Source organism: Phasianus colchicus, chromosome 1 (assembly GCF_987193195.1).
Source record: "Phasianus colchicus chromosome 1, bPhaCol1.hap1.1, whole genome shotgun sequence".
Classification (NCBI taxonomy): Eukaryota; Metazoa; Chordata; class Aves; order Galliformes; family Phasianidae; genus Phasianus; species Phasianus colchicus.
In genome coordinates this window covers 176,218,275-176,231,617 of record NC_143436.1, presented here as the reverse complement: position 1 = coordinate 176,231,617, position 13,343 = coordinate 176,218,275, and the positions used below count along the sequence as shown (strand labels likewise).

The window sequence follows — 13,343 nt, the reverse complement described above, 5'->3', positions numbered from 1 at the left end:
GTAATAGGATTTTCCTGGGGAGTTTTCCAACCAGTGGTTGTGCAAACCACAGAAGAGCAGTGTGTCATTACCACTAATTGCTTGCTGCAGGGGTTTCCCTAAGCAGTGGGGAACTGCTTCCAGCATAGAGACCATCTGCAGTGCACTGGGCTGCAGCTCCTTGCAGCTGTGATGTGAGAAATCCCTCCCTGCTGACTGCATAACAGCCTCAGGGATGGGTGAAACTGTTCTCTTGAGGTTGGCATGATACATAGCGTATGGGCCTACACGAGGAAAAGACCCCTCTTCAGTGGGATATAGGAGGTGGAGGTTGTGAAAGGAGATGAGACGGCCCTGATGTAAGGAGTGTGATGAGGTTAATAGCAAGGGAAGAGGATATGGGGCACATCTGCTGTGCATGTGTGCCTAGGCAGAAGAAAATGGTCACCACTGCCAGCATCTGCAAACTGATGAATAGAGTCCTTGGTGTGCAGCTGTGTGGGGTACAGTGTGGGTATACACACGTGTAAAAGCTCCAGGGGCAAATAAATAGCACTTGAAATTGAAATATGGAACTATGTTACTGGTGCAAGTTTTTGCTTCTCTCTTTTTTTTTTCTTCTTTTTTTTTTCCTGAAAGTGAAAGATGTTGCTGTGCACTTTGTTGGTTTATTTCCATAAATATTTTACTGCAGCTGATTCCATGCAAGTGAGAATTCATCTGTAGTTAAAAGAAAACTCCTTGACCAAAGAAAGAGTTTGGAATTCAGTGGTTGTTTCTTGTTTGAGTGTAGATTTAAAATGCGGGCTGGACATTCAGCTTTGCATCATTAATAAAAATCATGAAGTCTTAGTTTTCTGTCAGATTTTTAGCCTCTGCCCTCCTCCCCCCACCCAACCAGGCAGAATACCTGTGGGACCACTGCTGTAGACACTGAACTGGAAGGTTGGTTACAAACCTGATTTTGGTCTTGATGTTTTTAATTGGCTATTGTCATTAATTCTTCATCCAGCATTGCTTTTTGGCTTAAACAATTATTCCCCCCAACAGCGTGTCGATGGAGAGCGCTTGTGCTTTGTCTCTTTCTTTTGCAGAGCTGGTTTACATCAGTGAATCTGCCCTTGAAGTTGGAGCACTTGCCTCCTGTGCACAGCTCCTGAGCATGTGCTCTGCTGCAACATCCCCCAGGATCCAGCTGGGAGCAGAGGAGCTTACACAGTCTAAGTATAGATGTAAGACATGGGGAAAGGCTAACGTGATTACGTGATTCAGCACGGCCCTGCAATACCAACATGTGGGCTGGCTCTGTTGTAGCAGAGCAGGATCTGCAAGCAATGCAGAAAGCTGTGACAAGTTGGGTTTTCAGAGATAGCATTTGAAACTGCTTTAGTGGGAATCCACCCCTTTCCCCCTCCTCCTTCGGACGGTGGGAAGAAGAGAGTTCTAAATGCTTTATGCTGCCATAAACGTTCTTGCCGACTGCCTGTAGCTCAGTTTCAACTCAACCTTGATCCGTCCTCAGGCTCAGACCAGCAAACACCCCTTGCAACTACGGTATATTGGGTGCAAGCAGTGGTAGTGAGGTGGAACCTCGCACCCTTTACAAAGCTGTCCCACCTTCCCTGAAGCTGTTTCAATGGAGGCTCCTGTAGTCTGTCCTTTCACGTAGAGAGGGGAAAGATTATTTTGTGCCGAGTGAACCAACTTGTAGCAGCAAACCACGCCGCACTTGCTTTCGCAGCAGCGGTTTTATAGAATGGGAAAATTAGCGTTTGCAAAACCAGAGGGGCGGGGAAGAAAACAGTGGTGTTTCCGCCCGGTTTCGAACCGGGGACCTTTCGCGTGTTAGGCGAACGTGATAACCACTACACTACGGAAACTTCCCGTGTTCAACACTTTCCGGGAGCTCAGCTTCAGTGTAGCTCCACCGAGCGGTGGCCTTTTCTTCTTTATCCTTTCGGCCCCATCAACTCTTCAAAATCTAGAGGGGCGAACGCAGGGAGCTTCCACGCCACAAATTGCAGGCAGCAGCTGGTTGGTATAAGGAAGAAAAGAAGCGCAGAAACATAAAATAGCGGCACCGTCCCTGGGTGGGCTCGAACCACCAACCTTTCGGTTAACAGCCGAACGCGCTAACCGATTGCGCCACAGAGACTCGCTGAAAGTTCCGCTCGACGAGGTCCTCCTGATTACTGTGGCGTCCATATTCCTGGGTGGCTGATAAACTAAACGTTTCATGTTTTGTTGTTGTTGTTTTTTTTTAATCTAAAGATACCGGTTTGCTTTTTTAATCTGAAGAATTTAGGAATATTCATTCTCTCTCTCTCTCCGTCTCTCTTTTTTTTTTAATCTCCATTGTTTCTGTAACCTTCTACACACAGAGAGGGAAACAGCAGACAAGCAGAAGAAAATACAGCCTACAGCTGTGCCTAGGGGCAGGGAGCTGCAGGTGGAAGTCTGGTAGCCTCTCCGGGTCATAAGACCCAGCAAAGACCAATGAGTGTACTCCAAGAGAGAGGAAGACAAAAGTTAGCATGTGCCAATCACTGAGTGCATGGCTGAAGCATCCAAACGTCCTATAGTTCTACTATGAAAAGGCTAATTGGGACAAGAGACTCGAGGAACAGGAGCCAAAATTCATTCTCACGTGTTTAAGAAGCCTGCCAAAGCCATTAGGCTTCAGGGAAGACCTTATTGCTCTGTGTAACTGCCTGAAAAGAGGGTGCGGCGAGGTGGGGGTGGGCCTCTTCTCTCAGGAAACAGCTATGGGATGAGAGGGAACAGCCTCAAGTTGCACCAAGGCTGGACCTGAAAAATTTCCTCTCAGAAAGGGTGGTGAGGTATTGGCACAGCTGTCCAGGGAGGTGGTGATGGCACCATCCCTGGAGGTGTTCAAGAGCTGTGTAAATGTGGCATTGAGGGACGTGGCTACTGGGCATGGTGGTGATAGGCTGACAGTTGGACTTGATGATCTTAGAGGCCTTTTCCAACTGTAATGATTCTATGGAGGGTCTATACGAGTCTACACTTCAAATAAGTTAAGCAATCAAAAAACCTGTGTCCTGTGACACTCGTATATAGGACTTCCCATGTTGAATTTAGTTTGGACACTTCCACTGGAGCCTTTGTGCCATAGAGCTGAACAGATATCAAAAGTGGAGAAGCACATCCCACAAGATATTTATAGGTCTGCACTCACAGTCCTTTCCTGTTCCGTCTGAGAGCATTTCTACAGAAGATTTTCAGAGAAGGAGATTAATGTGCTGAAGGTCTCATAGCACAATGGGAGAAACTTGCTGGCTTTGCATGTTTCCATAGGCTCTGTGGCTCTGCATGTCAGGTTTATGTTCCTCACACAGCAAGATGAGGGTTTCCAGCAGTGATGCAGCAAGCAGAGGGGATCCAGAAGCAGTGGGGGAAAAACAGCATCACCCCTGCCTGGGGTTGGGGGCTGCAATGAGTGCAGGCAACTTCCTGCAACTCTCATTGTCAGACAGTCATACCAAAAACATTCTCACTAGCACAGCCTTTTCCTTCTTGCATGAAGAAATCAGCTTAGGAAGTCCTGGAGCTGATGTAATGAGATTTCTTTTTGTTGGGGGAAGGAGAAGGAAGGGAATACCAAAGCACAGTGAGAAGGGGAAATGAGGATTGCGTGTTGGTCAGCACAGAGCTGCAGGAGGAAGCTCCCAAGTGCTAAGTGGTGCCAGGGGCAGACAGGGCTGGATGGGGCCTGGGGAGAGCAGAATGGCAAAGAAAAGCAATGAAATTGAGGGAGAAATGGGCTGGGGGGAGGGGGATGGGAGGAAAGAGAAGGCATCAGCAGCCAACTGCCGTAGGCCTGGGCTGCATAGGTTGGAAAGCCAGTGGCTCCTGCTATTTTATTTTATTTTTTGCATTATGGTAATGTCAAACTTCATGTTAAATGCCATCCTTGAGCACAAACTTACCAAGAGTTAACTCTCAGAAAAAATCACAGCCCCAAATTATGCCAGATGTTGCTGCTCACACAGCAGTGTCTGTGCTGTGCTTTCCATCAGAAAACAGCCTCTGACTGCTCACAGGCCACAGTCATCACCTCCTGATCACTGACATGCTTCTGTACATTTGCTGGTACCCAAGTTACCTGATAGATCTCCTTATCAATTACTTCAGGTGATAACAATTTGCATGATAGTGAGGTTGGGTAAAGCCACAGCTGTAGGTAAATTTCCCATCTCAAAAAGGAGCAGATGTGTTTTTCCTGGAAGGACATGCACGCTTTGATGAGGATGCTTTCCAGCTGTCTGATAGAATCATAGTCTCATAGATCATAGAATGGTTGGAAGGGACCTTAAAGCCCATTCTATTCCAACCTTACACTGTGGGCAGGGACAGCTCCCACCAGCTCAGACTGCACGGCGTTCCATGCAGCCTGGCTTTGAGCACCTTCAGGGATGGGGCACCCACAGCTTTTCTGGGCAGCCTGAGCCTCACTGTCTTACAGAAGACACCATGAGCCTCCTGCATCTTGTGCTCCCCTGTCACCTCTTCCCTGGGATCAAAGCTGGGGTAGGAGATGCCACAATAACTCTTTTCATCTGTATTGGGCTCAGATTAGGGAAACTGCAATTTGAAAGGCTGAGCTTGTAAAGCTGAGTGTTGGCAGCTGCCACCATATTCCAGAGGGAAGTGTTGTCTCATATTTCTCTGGGCTTCACCTGTAACTAAGAGGATGCAATGAGGAACGCTGTATGCTGCAGCTGTACTGTACTGGCAGGCACCCAAGCATGGGGTGCTGCTGTGCTCCCACAGGGCTGTAGGAAGTGTTTCACGATCTGAGATAACTCAGACCCTCACTTCCTCCTTCTGCACTCACAGGGCTGAGCTGCCGCCGCGGCTGCACTATCTGCCCACTGCCCGCTCACAAAATGGATCAGGAGACCCTGGGGAGCGTCGTCCTGCTCGCCATTGTCACCTTGATCAGCGTCATCCAGAACGGTAAGGCAGAAATCCGTGTACATGGGAGGGGAGAACAGTCCGGTGTTTGTTAGATAACCTCTGGCTGTGAGTGTGTGCATGTGCAGGCATCCCAGGCAGGCATTTGGCTTCAGCAATGCTCTCAGCACACTGCCTGACATGCTGGTGTTTCTATGGCTTCTCAGCCCTGCTGTGAGCCAGTCATATGTATGCCAGCTAATGAAAGGGGTGATGTGTTGGAGCTGCTGGGGACAATGTGCACTTAGATCCGATAATGGGGACCATGGCTAAAGCCCCAGTGCTGCTCTTTGGCTGAATCCCTGTGGGCTGCAGAGCAGCAGCAAGGGCCTGGAGCTCTGCAGGTGAAGGCAGCAAAATGGCACTACCACCAAGAAGTGTGTTTCGGTGATGTGGGATCACCTAGCTGTCCAGGTCCTCTAGCGTGACTAGTTTGCATTATCTGCAGCCCCAAGAATGCTGAGCATTTTCTGCAATGGGGAAGTTTCATTTCTTGCTCTTATTCAGACTCCTATCCTCAATACTGTTCCTTGGAACTTTTAAAATAAAACTGCAATCTTCTCTTCTGCCCAAATCTGTTTTTAACTTGATCAACCTTCTTCAACCATACTTAACCATTCTAGCAGAAAATGTTGCTCATCATCCAGACAAGGGAGTGGGTTTTGCTCCGGATGCACTGTGGTTACCCAGGCTCAAGAAGCTTGGTGAGTGACTGACAGAAATGCTTGAAATCCCAGTGAGTGCAGACCTCGTTGTTCATGCCTGGAAATGGGTTGTGCTGCAGGGAGGGGAAGTGGTGGGGGCTCAGCTACAGAGCAGCAAAGTGTGAAGATGGGTGAAATCCTGCGCTATTCAGCGTAGTCCTCTGTAATGGGAAATGCACAGCATGTAGTAAAGCAGCATAAGGTGTGCTGGGATCAGAGCACAAACATCTTCCTCCTTCTACCCTCCTCTACCTTCTCCCCTGACTAGCACAGGGAATGAGGCTGTGGTCAGTCCATAATGCCTGTACCTGCTGCTCTTTCATGGTCACTTTCTGCCCCCACTCCATATGGGATGTCTCCTATGGATGCCATCCTTCCCAATTTAATTCCATGTGGGCTTCCCACAGGCTGCAGCTCTCCGACCACAGCTTCAACATGGCTCCATGCCATGGGGTCCACCTTTCAGGACCTGTTCCACTGCTGGCTGCTCTCCACAGGTTGCAGCTCCATCCCAGGGCCTCATCTTGCAGCCCCTCTGCTACCAAACCTAGCCATGTAAACCCAATACACTCTGAAACTCAAGCACTTGCCTTCCAGCCTGACATGCGCTTTGCTTTCATGGAAATCTCTCTGTGAAATCACAGACCCTACTGCTGTGGGCCAGCCATGTTGCAGAGGGCTCTGTGTGACGAATAAGGGTGGCACACAGCCCTGAGCTATGATTTCAAAGCTTGTAGCACTTGATTTCTTTCTCCCAAGCTTTCTGTCTGGAAAGATCTCCATGACACACATACTGTACATTATGCATATTGTATGTCACGTATACAGTAATTAGAGCAGTAGAAATGCTTGTCAAAGGATAACAGTAGTACTAAACTCCTTCTATGGCTCAGTGAGGCATCTGCTGACTGTCTTTAAGTACTTGGAGCTAGTAATGATGTAAATTTGGGTTTGTATGTTTGTCTGCACCTGATGTAAGATTATAAAGCAGTTCTGGTGAATACTGCTATTCCAAAGCTGCATGCAAGCTGCATTGCTGCCTGTCCATTTGACATCATCTCACTTGTACTGGGAATCTCCACATCCTGCAGAGTGACTGAGCAACCAGGCACTGCTGAGTCACACACAGAGCTTTGGTGTTATTCTTGCATCACTGCAGTGTTGCAACCAAGCAGCCTTCAGGGCAAACTGAGCAGATCAGGACAGAGGAAATGACGTGAAGCGGATGGAAGGGGCAGCCCTACATTACTGCCAGCACACACTCAGCTGGAGTATCAGCATGCTGTTCAGTTTGTGTGGACTTGAGAAACAACAAGATTTCCCCCCTTACATGGCCACACCTGGAGCCAGTTCATGGGAATGGCCCACTGAAAATAGACCTGAAACCAAAAGTGCATTATCTCCATTTGGATCATTTCCCCAAGGCCCTTGCTGCATACTCCTGAGTGCCAGACCACAATGGATCAAGGTCACAGCAGCTGAAGAAACCTTGGAGCCATGGGGCATTGATCCCAGGTGCAGCTGAGCCCACTCTTGGCCCTCTCCCCTCCTTTTCACTCCCTGTTCAGTTCACCCATCTGCACCAGGTTGTGAAACCACATCCTTGACTCAAGGCTTGGAGGAAAAGAGAGAAATATAACCGCAGTGTTGCAAGCTACTTAACACAGTAGTCTCTCCTTTCCCCAGCGTCAGCCTAATGGGAGCTCAACACTGCTGTGCTGCCTGCCCAAACCTATGGCAGGGGCCACCACTGGATGGGACCTGCCAGCTCTGCTCTGCTCTTTCACAGAGCTTCAGCTCAAGGGGACGTACCTTCTGGGCTGCCCTTTGAGAAGGCTCTTCTCATGCTGGTAGCCTGACATCTGCAGGTGCTTTTCCTCTGTTTGTCTTTGTAACTCATTGTAAGGTAAGTAAAACACCTATCTCCCCAACGCTGCTCAGTGTCCCCAAAACAAGATGAAACAAAGCCTGCTCTCACCCATGATGCAGGTGTTCGTGATAAACCCATCTTTGACTTTGCCCTAATACCCAGCCCTTTGACCAAGGATCCAACAGGTCATGGCAGAGATGATGAGTGCTTCCATGGCTCATGCCTGGATTTTCTTGGCCAGGTCCTTGCCCAGGAGATCCAGAAACCCCTGGGGCCTACCCAGCCATGACCCTGGAGGCTATATGCCAGGAGTGTCACCATCTGCTCCTCCAAGGTCCTGTGGCCAGCACCATGTTGGACACAGCTGGGTTTAACCCAATGGCTCTGGCATCATGGAACTCTCTGCTGCAGCTCACCTGCGCCTGGGAAGTAGCAGAACCTACAATAGCAGAGAGAATCATTAGAATCATCAAGGGTGGAGAAGACCCATAAGATCATCTAGTCCAACTCTCAGCCCATCCCCACCATGCTCCTCACTGCCACATCCACATGGTTCTTGAACACCTGCAGGGATTGTAACTCTACCACCTCCTGGGCAGCTTGTGCCAGTGCCTCTCCACTCTTTCTGAGGAGAAATTTTTGCCCAAGAGGGAGATGTTTAAAGCTTACCATTGTCTTTCTCCAAAGGCTGTGCCATCTTTTAGGGATCTCATGTGCACGCTAAAAGGAAAGGATGTGCTATGTATCCCAGTAAGCTCATCCAGTCCAAGGTCTACAGGAAGCGGTTTACCATCACAGGAGCTTTATACTGGACAAAAACATCATGCTGGCCAACCTGGTCCTCCGTTAACAACCCAAAGGTTGGGTCAGCACATGGGTGAGGACACTGGGAGCTCTTGGTGGCTGAGCTGCTGGATGGTGGCAGCTATGGGCCTTCAGATTCCAGGGATGAAGCCTGGCAGTTTATCAAGTTATCATATTGCTAGAATAATGTATGGGGTTTTTGTGTGTTTTTTTTTTTTCTTTTCTCTCTCTTTTTTTTTTTTTCTTTTTTTTTTTTTCTCCTGATGTGTTTTCTTTGGACTAATATTCCAAACCATAGGATGATTTGGGTGCACTGAGATTGGGCGCATGATGATACAATGCCTGTAGTTTGTCGGCTGTCAGAACTCTGCCAGATGCATTTAGACATACGATTGATGGTCTCTGTTTTAGTGTAATTAGACAAGAAGTGTTTGTCAAGCATACGATAATTATCTTGCGGTGCTGTGTTTTTGCAGCAGCTAACATCCTGACATGATACCACTGCTTAAAAGTAGGAAACAAACCATAGATACACAGCATCAGTCATAAGTACTAGGTTTGCAATGAGTCTTTCTGGGAAATGAATACAACCTGTTGAATGTCCTTGTTTTGGCAAAAGGGTATCACTGAAAGAGCAGAAATTCTCTTTTCTCCCCACTCTGTCAGAGAGTGAGGATGAGTTCTGGCAGATCTCACCAGCAGGTTTTTCCCCCTGGAGAACAAATACGCAGCACTGGGTTGTACGTCTGCAGCAGGGGGGAGATTTAACCATGCTAAGAGGTGAGAGATGCTGACAGCAACATGCAGATGTGTGGGGATGTCAGGGTGACACCATGTCATGCCCTTGCATGGAGGGTTGCGTTACACCATGTTGACAGAGTGAGCATGCTGGCGACCCTGCATCTCCACACATCTGCATATTCTGCTGCTGCCCATGCATACACAAGGACGCTTGCACTTCTGAAATATTCTAGATTACATTTCAGATCAAACAGCTTGTGTTGCTTTTTGTTTGTTTTTTACAGCTTTTTTTGCTAGCAAATTGGAGCATGAGAGTAAACACTGCAATGGCAAAGGAATCCAGCGGCCAGGCTCCTCTGCCTTTGAACGTGTCTACACTGCCAAGTGAGTAGGAAGAGCCAGTGGGGCAAGCCTGGGCTCACCACCCTGTTCCTTACAGCTTAATCCAAACTCCTAAGGGGTCCAAAGTTGGGATCCAGGGCTTTCCTCTGCAATCCCATTGCTGTGTGCGCTGTGGCAGAGGTTAGACCTGTAGTTCTCCAGTGCATTTGCTGCTGAGCACAGGACGTGCAGACCTGATGTTCTCTATGTCCTCTATCTGGGATCCAACTCTCCAAATCACACCTAAAACTGGAAGTGTGACATGGGCACAGCCATTGTCCCATATGCACTGCAGCTCCAGGGGGAAGCAACACTGACTTGAGAGGTAGTGACAGAGCTCTGAACAAGTCCTGGCTCTCTGCTTCCCCACCACATTCACTGCATCTTGCCTTCAACATTCCTTCAGAGGGAGCAGAGGGGAAAATTAATTCCAACCCAGAAGAGAAAAGAACATAAAATATTTTTTATTACCCGTGAAGTACTGGCAATACGCTCAAAAAGGCAGAGAACAGCAAAATGCTGCCCTTCACAGGTGTGTGACCTCTGCAAGAGCACATCTCCCTCTGGAAGTGCATTCCAGGCTGAAGGAGGGAGTCAGAAATGATTCCTGTGCATGTGTAAGGAGACAGGTTAACCTTTTCAGACACTCCTTTTTGCTGTGCAGTTCTCCTTTTGTTGGCTTCACACAGCTCTCAATGCTCATCGCTTGATTAATATGACTTAAGCACAAGGATTTCCTAAGCCGACAAAGCGTGCAGCTCTGTTATACATGCTAGAGGAAGCAAATGCACTTCCCAGCTGCTGGGCTCGCTTGTGGTTTCTTTCCCTGAGCGGGCAGAACAAAGAGCCCATTCTCTGCATGAGGCAGCAGGTAGGCAAATCCTGGGCGAGGCAGCAATCATGTTGGGGCACAGGCACATGAGGAGTTGCTTCCCTGGCTGCTGCCCACGCAGCATCCCTGTGGCTGCATGTGGCTGCTGTGGAGCCTGCACAGGCCAAATCCACCCCACAGTTGCTCATGGATGAAAGAAACTAATTTTCTTTCAATATTCCTTGTATTCTGATTTCTCTCTCATAAATTCCTTCCTAGCCAAAACTGTGGGCACACGTACCCTACGTTTCTCGCCGTGCTTTGGTGCGCTGGGCTTCTCTGCAGTCAAGGTAACACTTGTTTTCACTCCCCTTCATGACTTTAACTGAGGGATGGAGAGCACTTTAGTACTTCAGACGATTCCCCTAAAGGAGTCATGGGCAAGATTTCACTGAATGGAGACATTCAAGGTCAGGCTGGACCAGGCTCTGAGCAACCTGATCTAGCTTTAGATGTTCCTGTCCCAACTCAAATGATTCTGATTCTATGGGGCTAGGGAAGGCAGGCATGTGAAAGTGGTATTGTCACCCACCTATAGCTGATGACATACACTGAGCATTTATGCGTTCCTCTCAATGGATTCTGGCAATACAATTGGATAAAGATAGGTCAGGAGCATAACTGCTGCTTTCCTAGGGCTTGTGTACTCTTCTTTCTGAAAAGGAAGTTTCATCACCAGATGAAGAGGTGTGGGGAAATCTGGTACACTCCTTTCTGAGTTTCAGTGGGACCAGGTGCATGTTTTGCATGACTGAGGGAAGAAATACACTCAAAAAGTCCTTGGAAAAGGGAGAGTGGGTACAATACATGTGAGGGACCCAAGCTGATGTTTGTAATGTGTTCTTCTACCCTTTGTGCAGCACCTGCCGCCTTTGCTGGCCTGATGTACTTGTTTGTGAGGCAGAAGTACTTTGTGGGCTACTTGGGGGAGAGGACCCAGAGGTAAGGCTTTGCAGAACCTTTTCATAAAACCTGGGGTGTTTCAGAACCACAGAACAGCTGGGGTGGGATGGGACCTCCGGAGGACTCCTGGCCTGACCCCTGCTCTAGCAGGGACATCCAGAGCAGGGTGCCCAGAGCAACATCCAGGTGGCTTTGGAGGATCTCCAAGGAGGAGACTCCACAGATTCTGGGCAGCCTGTGCCAGTGGTCCATAACCCACACAGAAGTGCTCCTGGTGTTATAGGGAACCTCCTGTATGCCAGTTTGTGCCCATGACCTCTGGTCCTCAAACTGGGCACCTCTGTTCCAGGCTGAACAGTCCCAGATCTCTCAGCCCCTCCTCACAGGAGATGCTCCCATCCCTCACTACCTGCATCAACACATGCATGTGTGTGTTTGTGCTAGTATTTGCACAACATCCTCCTCTGATATTAATAAAGCTAATTATTCATGTGAGGAGCAAAACTATCCTACAGTTGCTGGTGGCTGTAAAGACGTACATGTCACTCTGAATAGTCACTTTGGTGAGAAAAGCCCTGTACTGAGGTGAAGAGATATCCAAGCCCAAACTGTTCAGAAAATTTCCAATGACATCTACAAGCTTGCAGCGGGCCAAGCAGAAGAGCAGGAATTCCCTCCTCTGTGACAACCCCTGGAGAATGCACCTGCTGATCTCAGCCAGAGCCTGGAGGCTGAGGGCTCCTTAGGTAAAGTGGTCCCGATAACAAACTGCTTTCCTCTCTTCCTGTCTCCCCAGCACACCCGGGTACTTGTTTGGGAAGCGTATCATTTTGTTCCTGTTCCTCATGTCTGTGGCTGGTATACTCAACTACTATCTCATCTACTTCTTTGGAAGTGACTTCGAAATTCACATAAAGACAATAACCAGTGCCATCTCACCACTGCTTCTCATTCCCTAGCTCCTCACAGTGCCCAGGGGTCAGCCTGCTTCACATATCAATATCCAGAAGCAGCTATAATTCAGCTGTTTAAGAAATAAACCTACAACCCTTTCAAATTGCTGTAAATCTAATGCTCAGTGGGCTTTGTAGCTTGATTTAACCTTGCTTTTTCCTTCAGGAAAAAGATTTATTGTGAGCACTCAGCATGCTCAAGGAACGGTAACAACTTCCAGTTAATTCATCAGAGTTTTTTCATTAAACTGCATTTTGAAAGCCAGTTGCAGACTGTAAGGGACATTTTATGCTTTCATTGTAACTATTTTCCTTAATGCTCATGATGAAAGCCAGGACCCTCTGAGCTTCATTCCTGAAGGATGTGCAGCCACAACCACGTCCTGAAGCAGGCTTTCACCCATCTGCCTATGCAAATGAACAGGGTAGCCTCTTCTCCCACCCTTTCCCTTGCATTTGTTGGTGATTGAGAGCAGGACAGCAGGCTGGCCCCTGTCTGGTTTTCCTTGATCAATATTCATGTGTGTAATGCTCCCAGCACTGATCTCATCCATACCTCAGCCTGGCTATCCTCCCAGAGCTGTGGAAAGGGGCCTTACATCAATGAGGATCTGGTAAATTGACAGCAAGATTGGTTTTGTTTTGCTTTGCTTAATAAAATAGCCTCAAAGGATGAAATCCATTTGCTCCCATCTTCTTTGTACACCGTTGATGTGATGCAGGTGAGTAGCACAGCCCCACCACCTGTGGGAGCTGCTCTGAGGGACATGTTTTTAACAGCTCTCTCCCTATTAGCAAGCTCAATTAGCAGCCTTCATCACTAACAACACGCCCCAGCACGTTCATACCAAAGAGCAGCCTGATGAGAGAAGAAAGCTGTGATGGGCAGACAGCCCAGCGCAACCTTTGTAAGCATTGCTACCATAAGAGTGCTTAAGCTCTTAAACCTATCCGATTACCACATGCAGGATGGGTAAAGCTGCATGCCATGACGCCTTTTGGAAGGATGGTGTCACAGCTACATGAGCAGAGGCTTTGCAGAATTGCAGTCAAAAGAGCCCCAGTGCTGTGGCTCCATGACACGTTTCTCTGCTGCCTTTTCTCTCTCACAACCACTAGTCCTTGGTGGTGGCCCACTATCCCTCCTGGCCACCGTGGGG

At 48.3% G+C, this 13,343-nt stretch overlaps 1 protein-coding gene and 2 non-coding genes across 3 annotated transcripts; 1 reads left to right on the top strand and 2 right to left on the bottom strand.

Annotated features, from left to right (window-relative positions):
* Window positions 1-930: 930 nt before the first annotated feature.
* On the top strand, window positions 931-12,861 carry ALOX5AP (arachidonate 5-lipoxygenase activating protein). Its single transcript, XM_031615866.2, has 6 exons — window positions 931-1,533; window positions 4,840-4,959; window positions 9,360-9,459; window positions 10,547-10,617; window positions 11,188-11,269; window positions 12,027-12,861. The coding sequence occupies exons 2-6, from the start codon at window positions 4,890-4,892 to the stop codon at window positions 12,187-12,189; spliced, it is 486 nt and encodes a 161-aa protein (XP_031471726.1). The 5' UTR covers window positions 931-1,533; window positions 4,840-4,889; the 3' UTR covers window positions 12,190-12,861.
* On the bottom strand, window positions 1,787-1,859 carry TRNAV-AAC (transfer RNA valine (anticodon AAC)). Its single transcript has one exon. It is a non-coding gene; the product is annotated as a tRNA-Val (tRNA).
* TRNAN-GUU (transfer RNA asparagine (anticodon GUU)) lies at window positions 2,061-2,134 on the bottom strand. The gene has a single exon. It is a non-coding gene; the product is annotated as a tRNA-Asn (tRNA).
* Window positions 12,862-13,343: the final 482 nt, after the last annotated feature.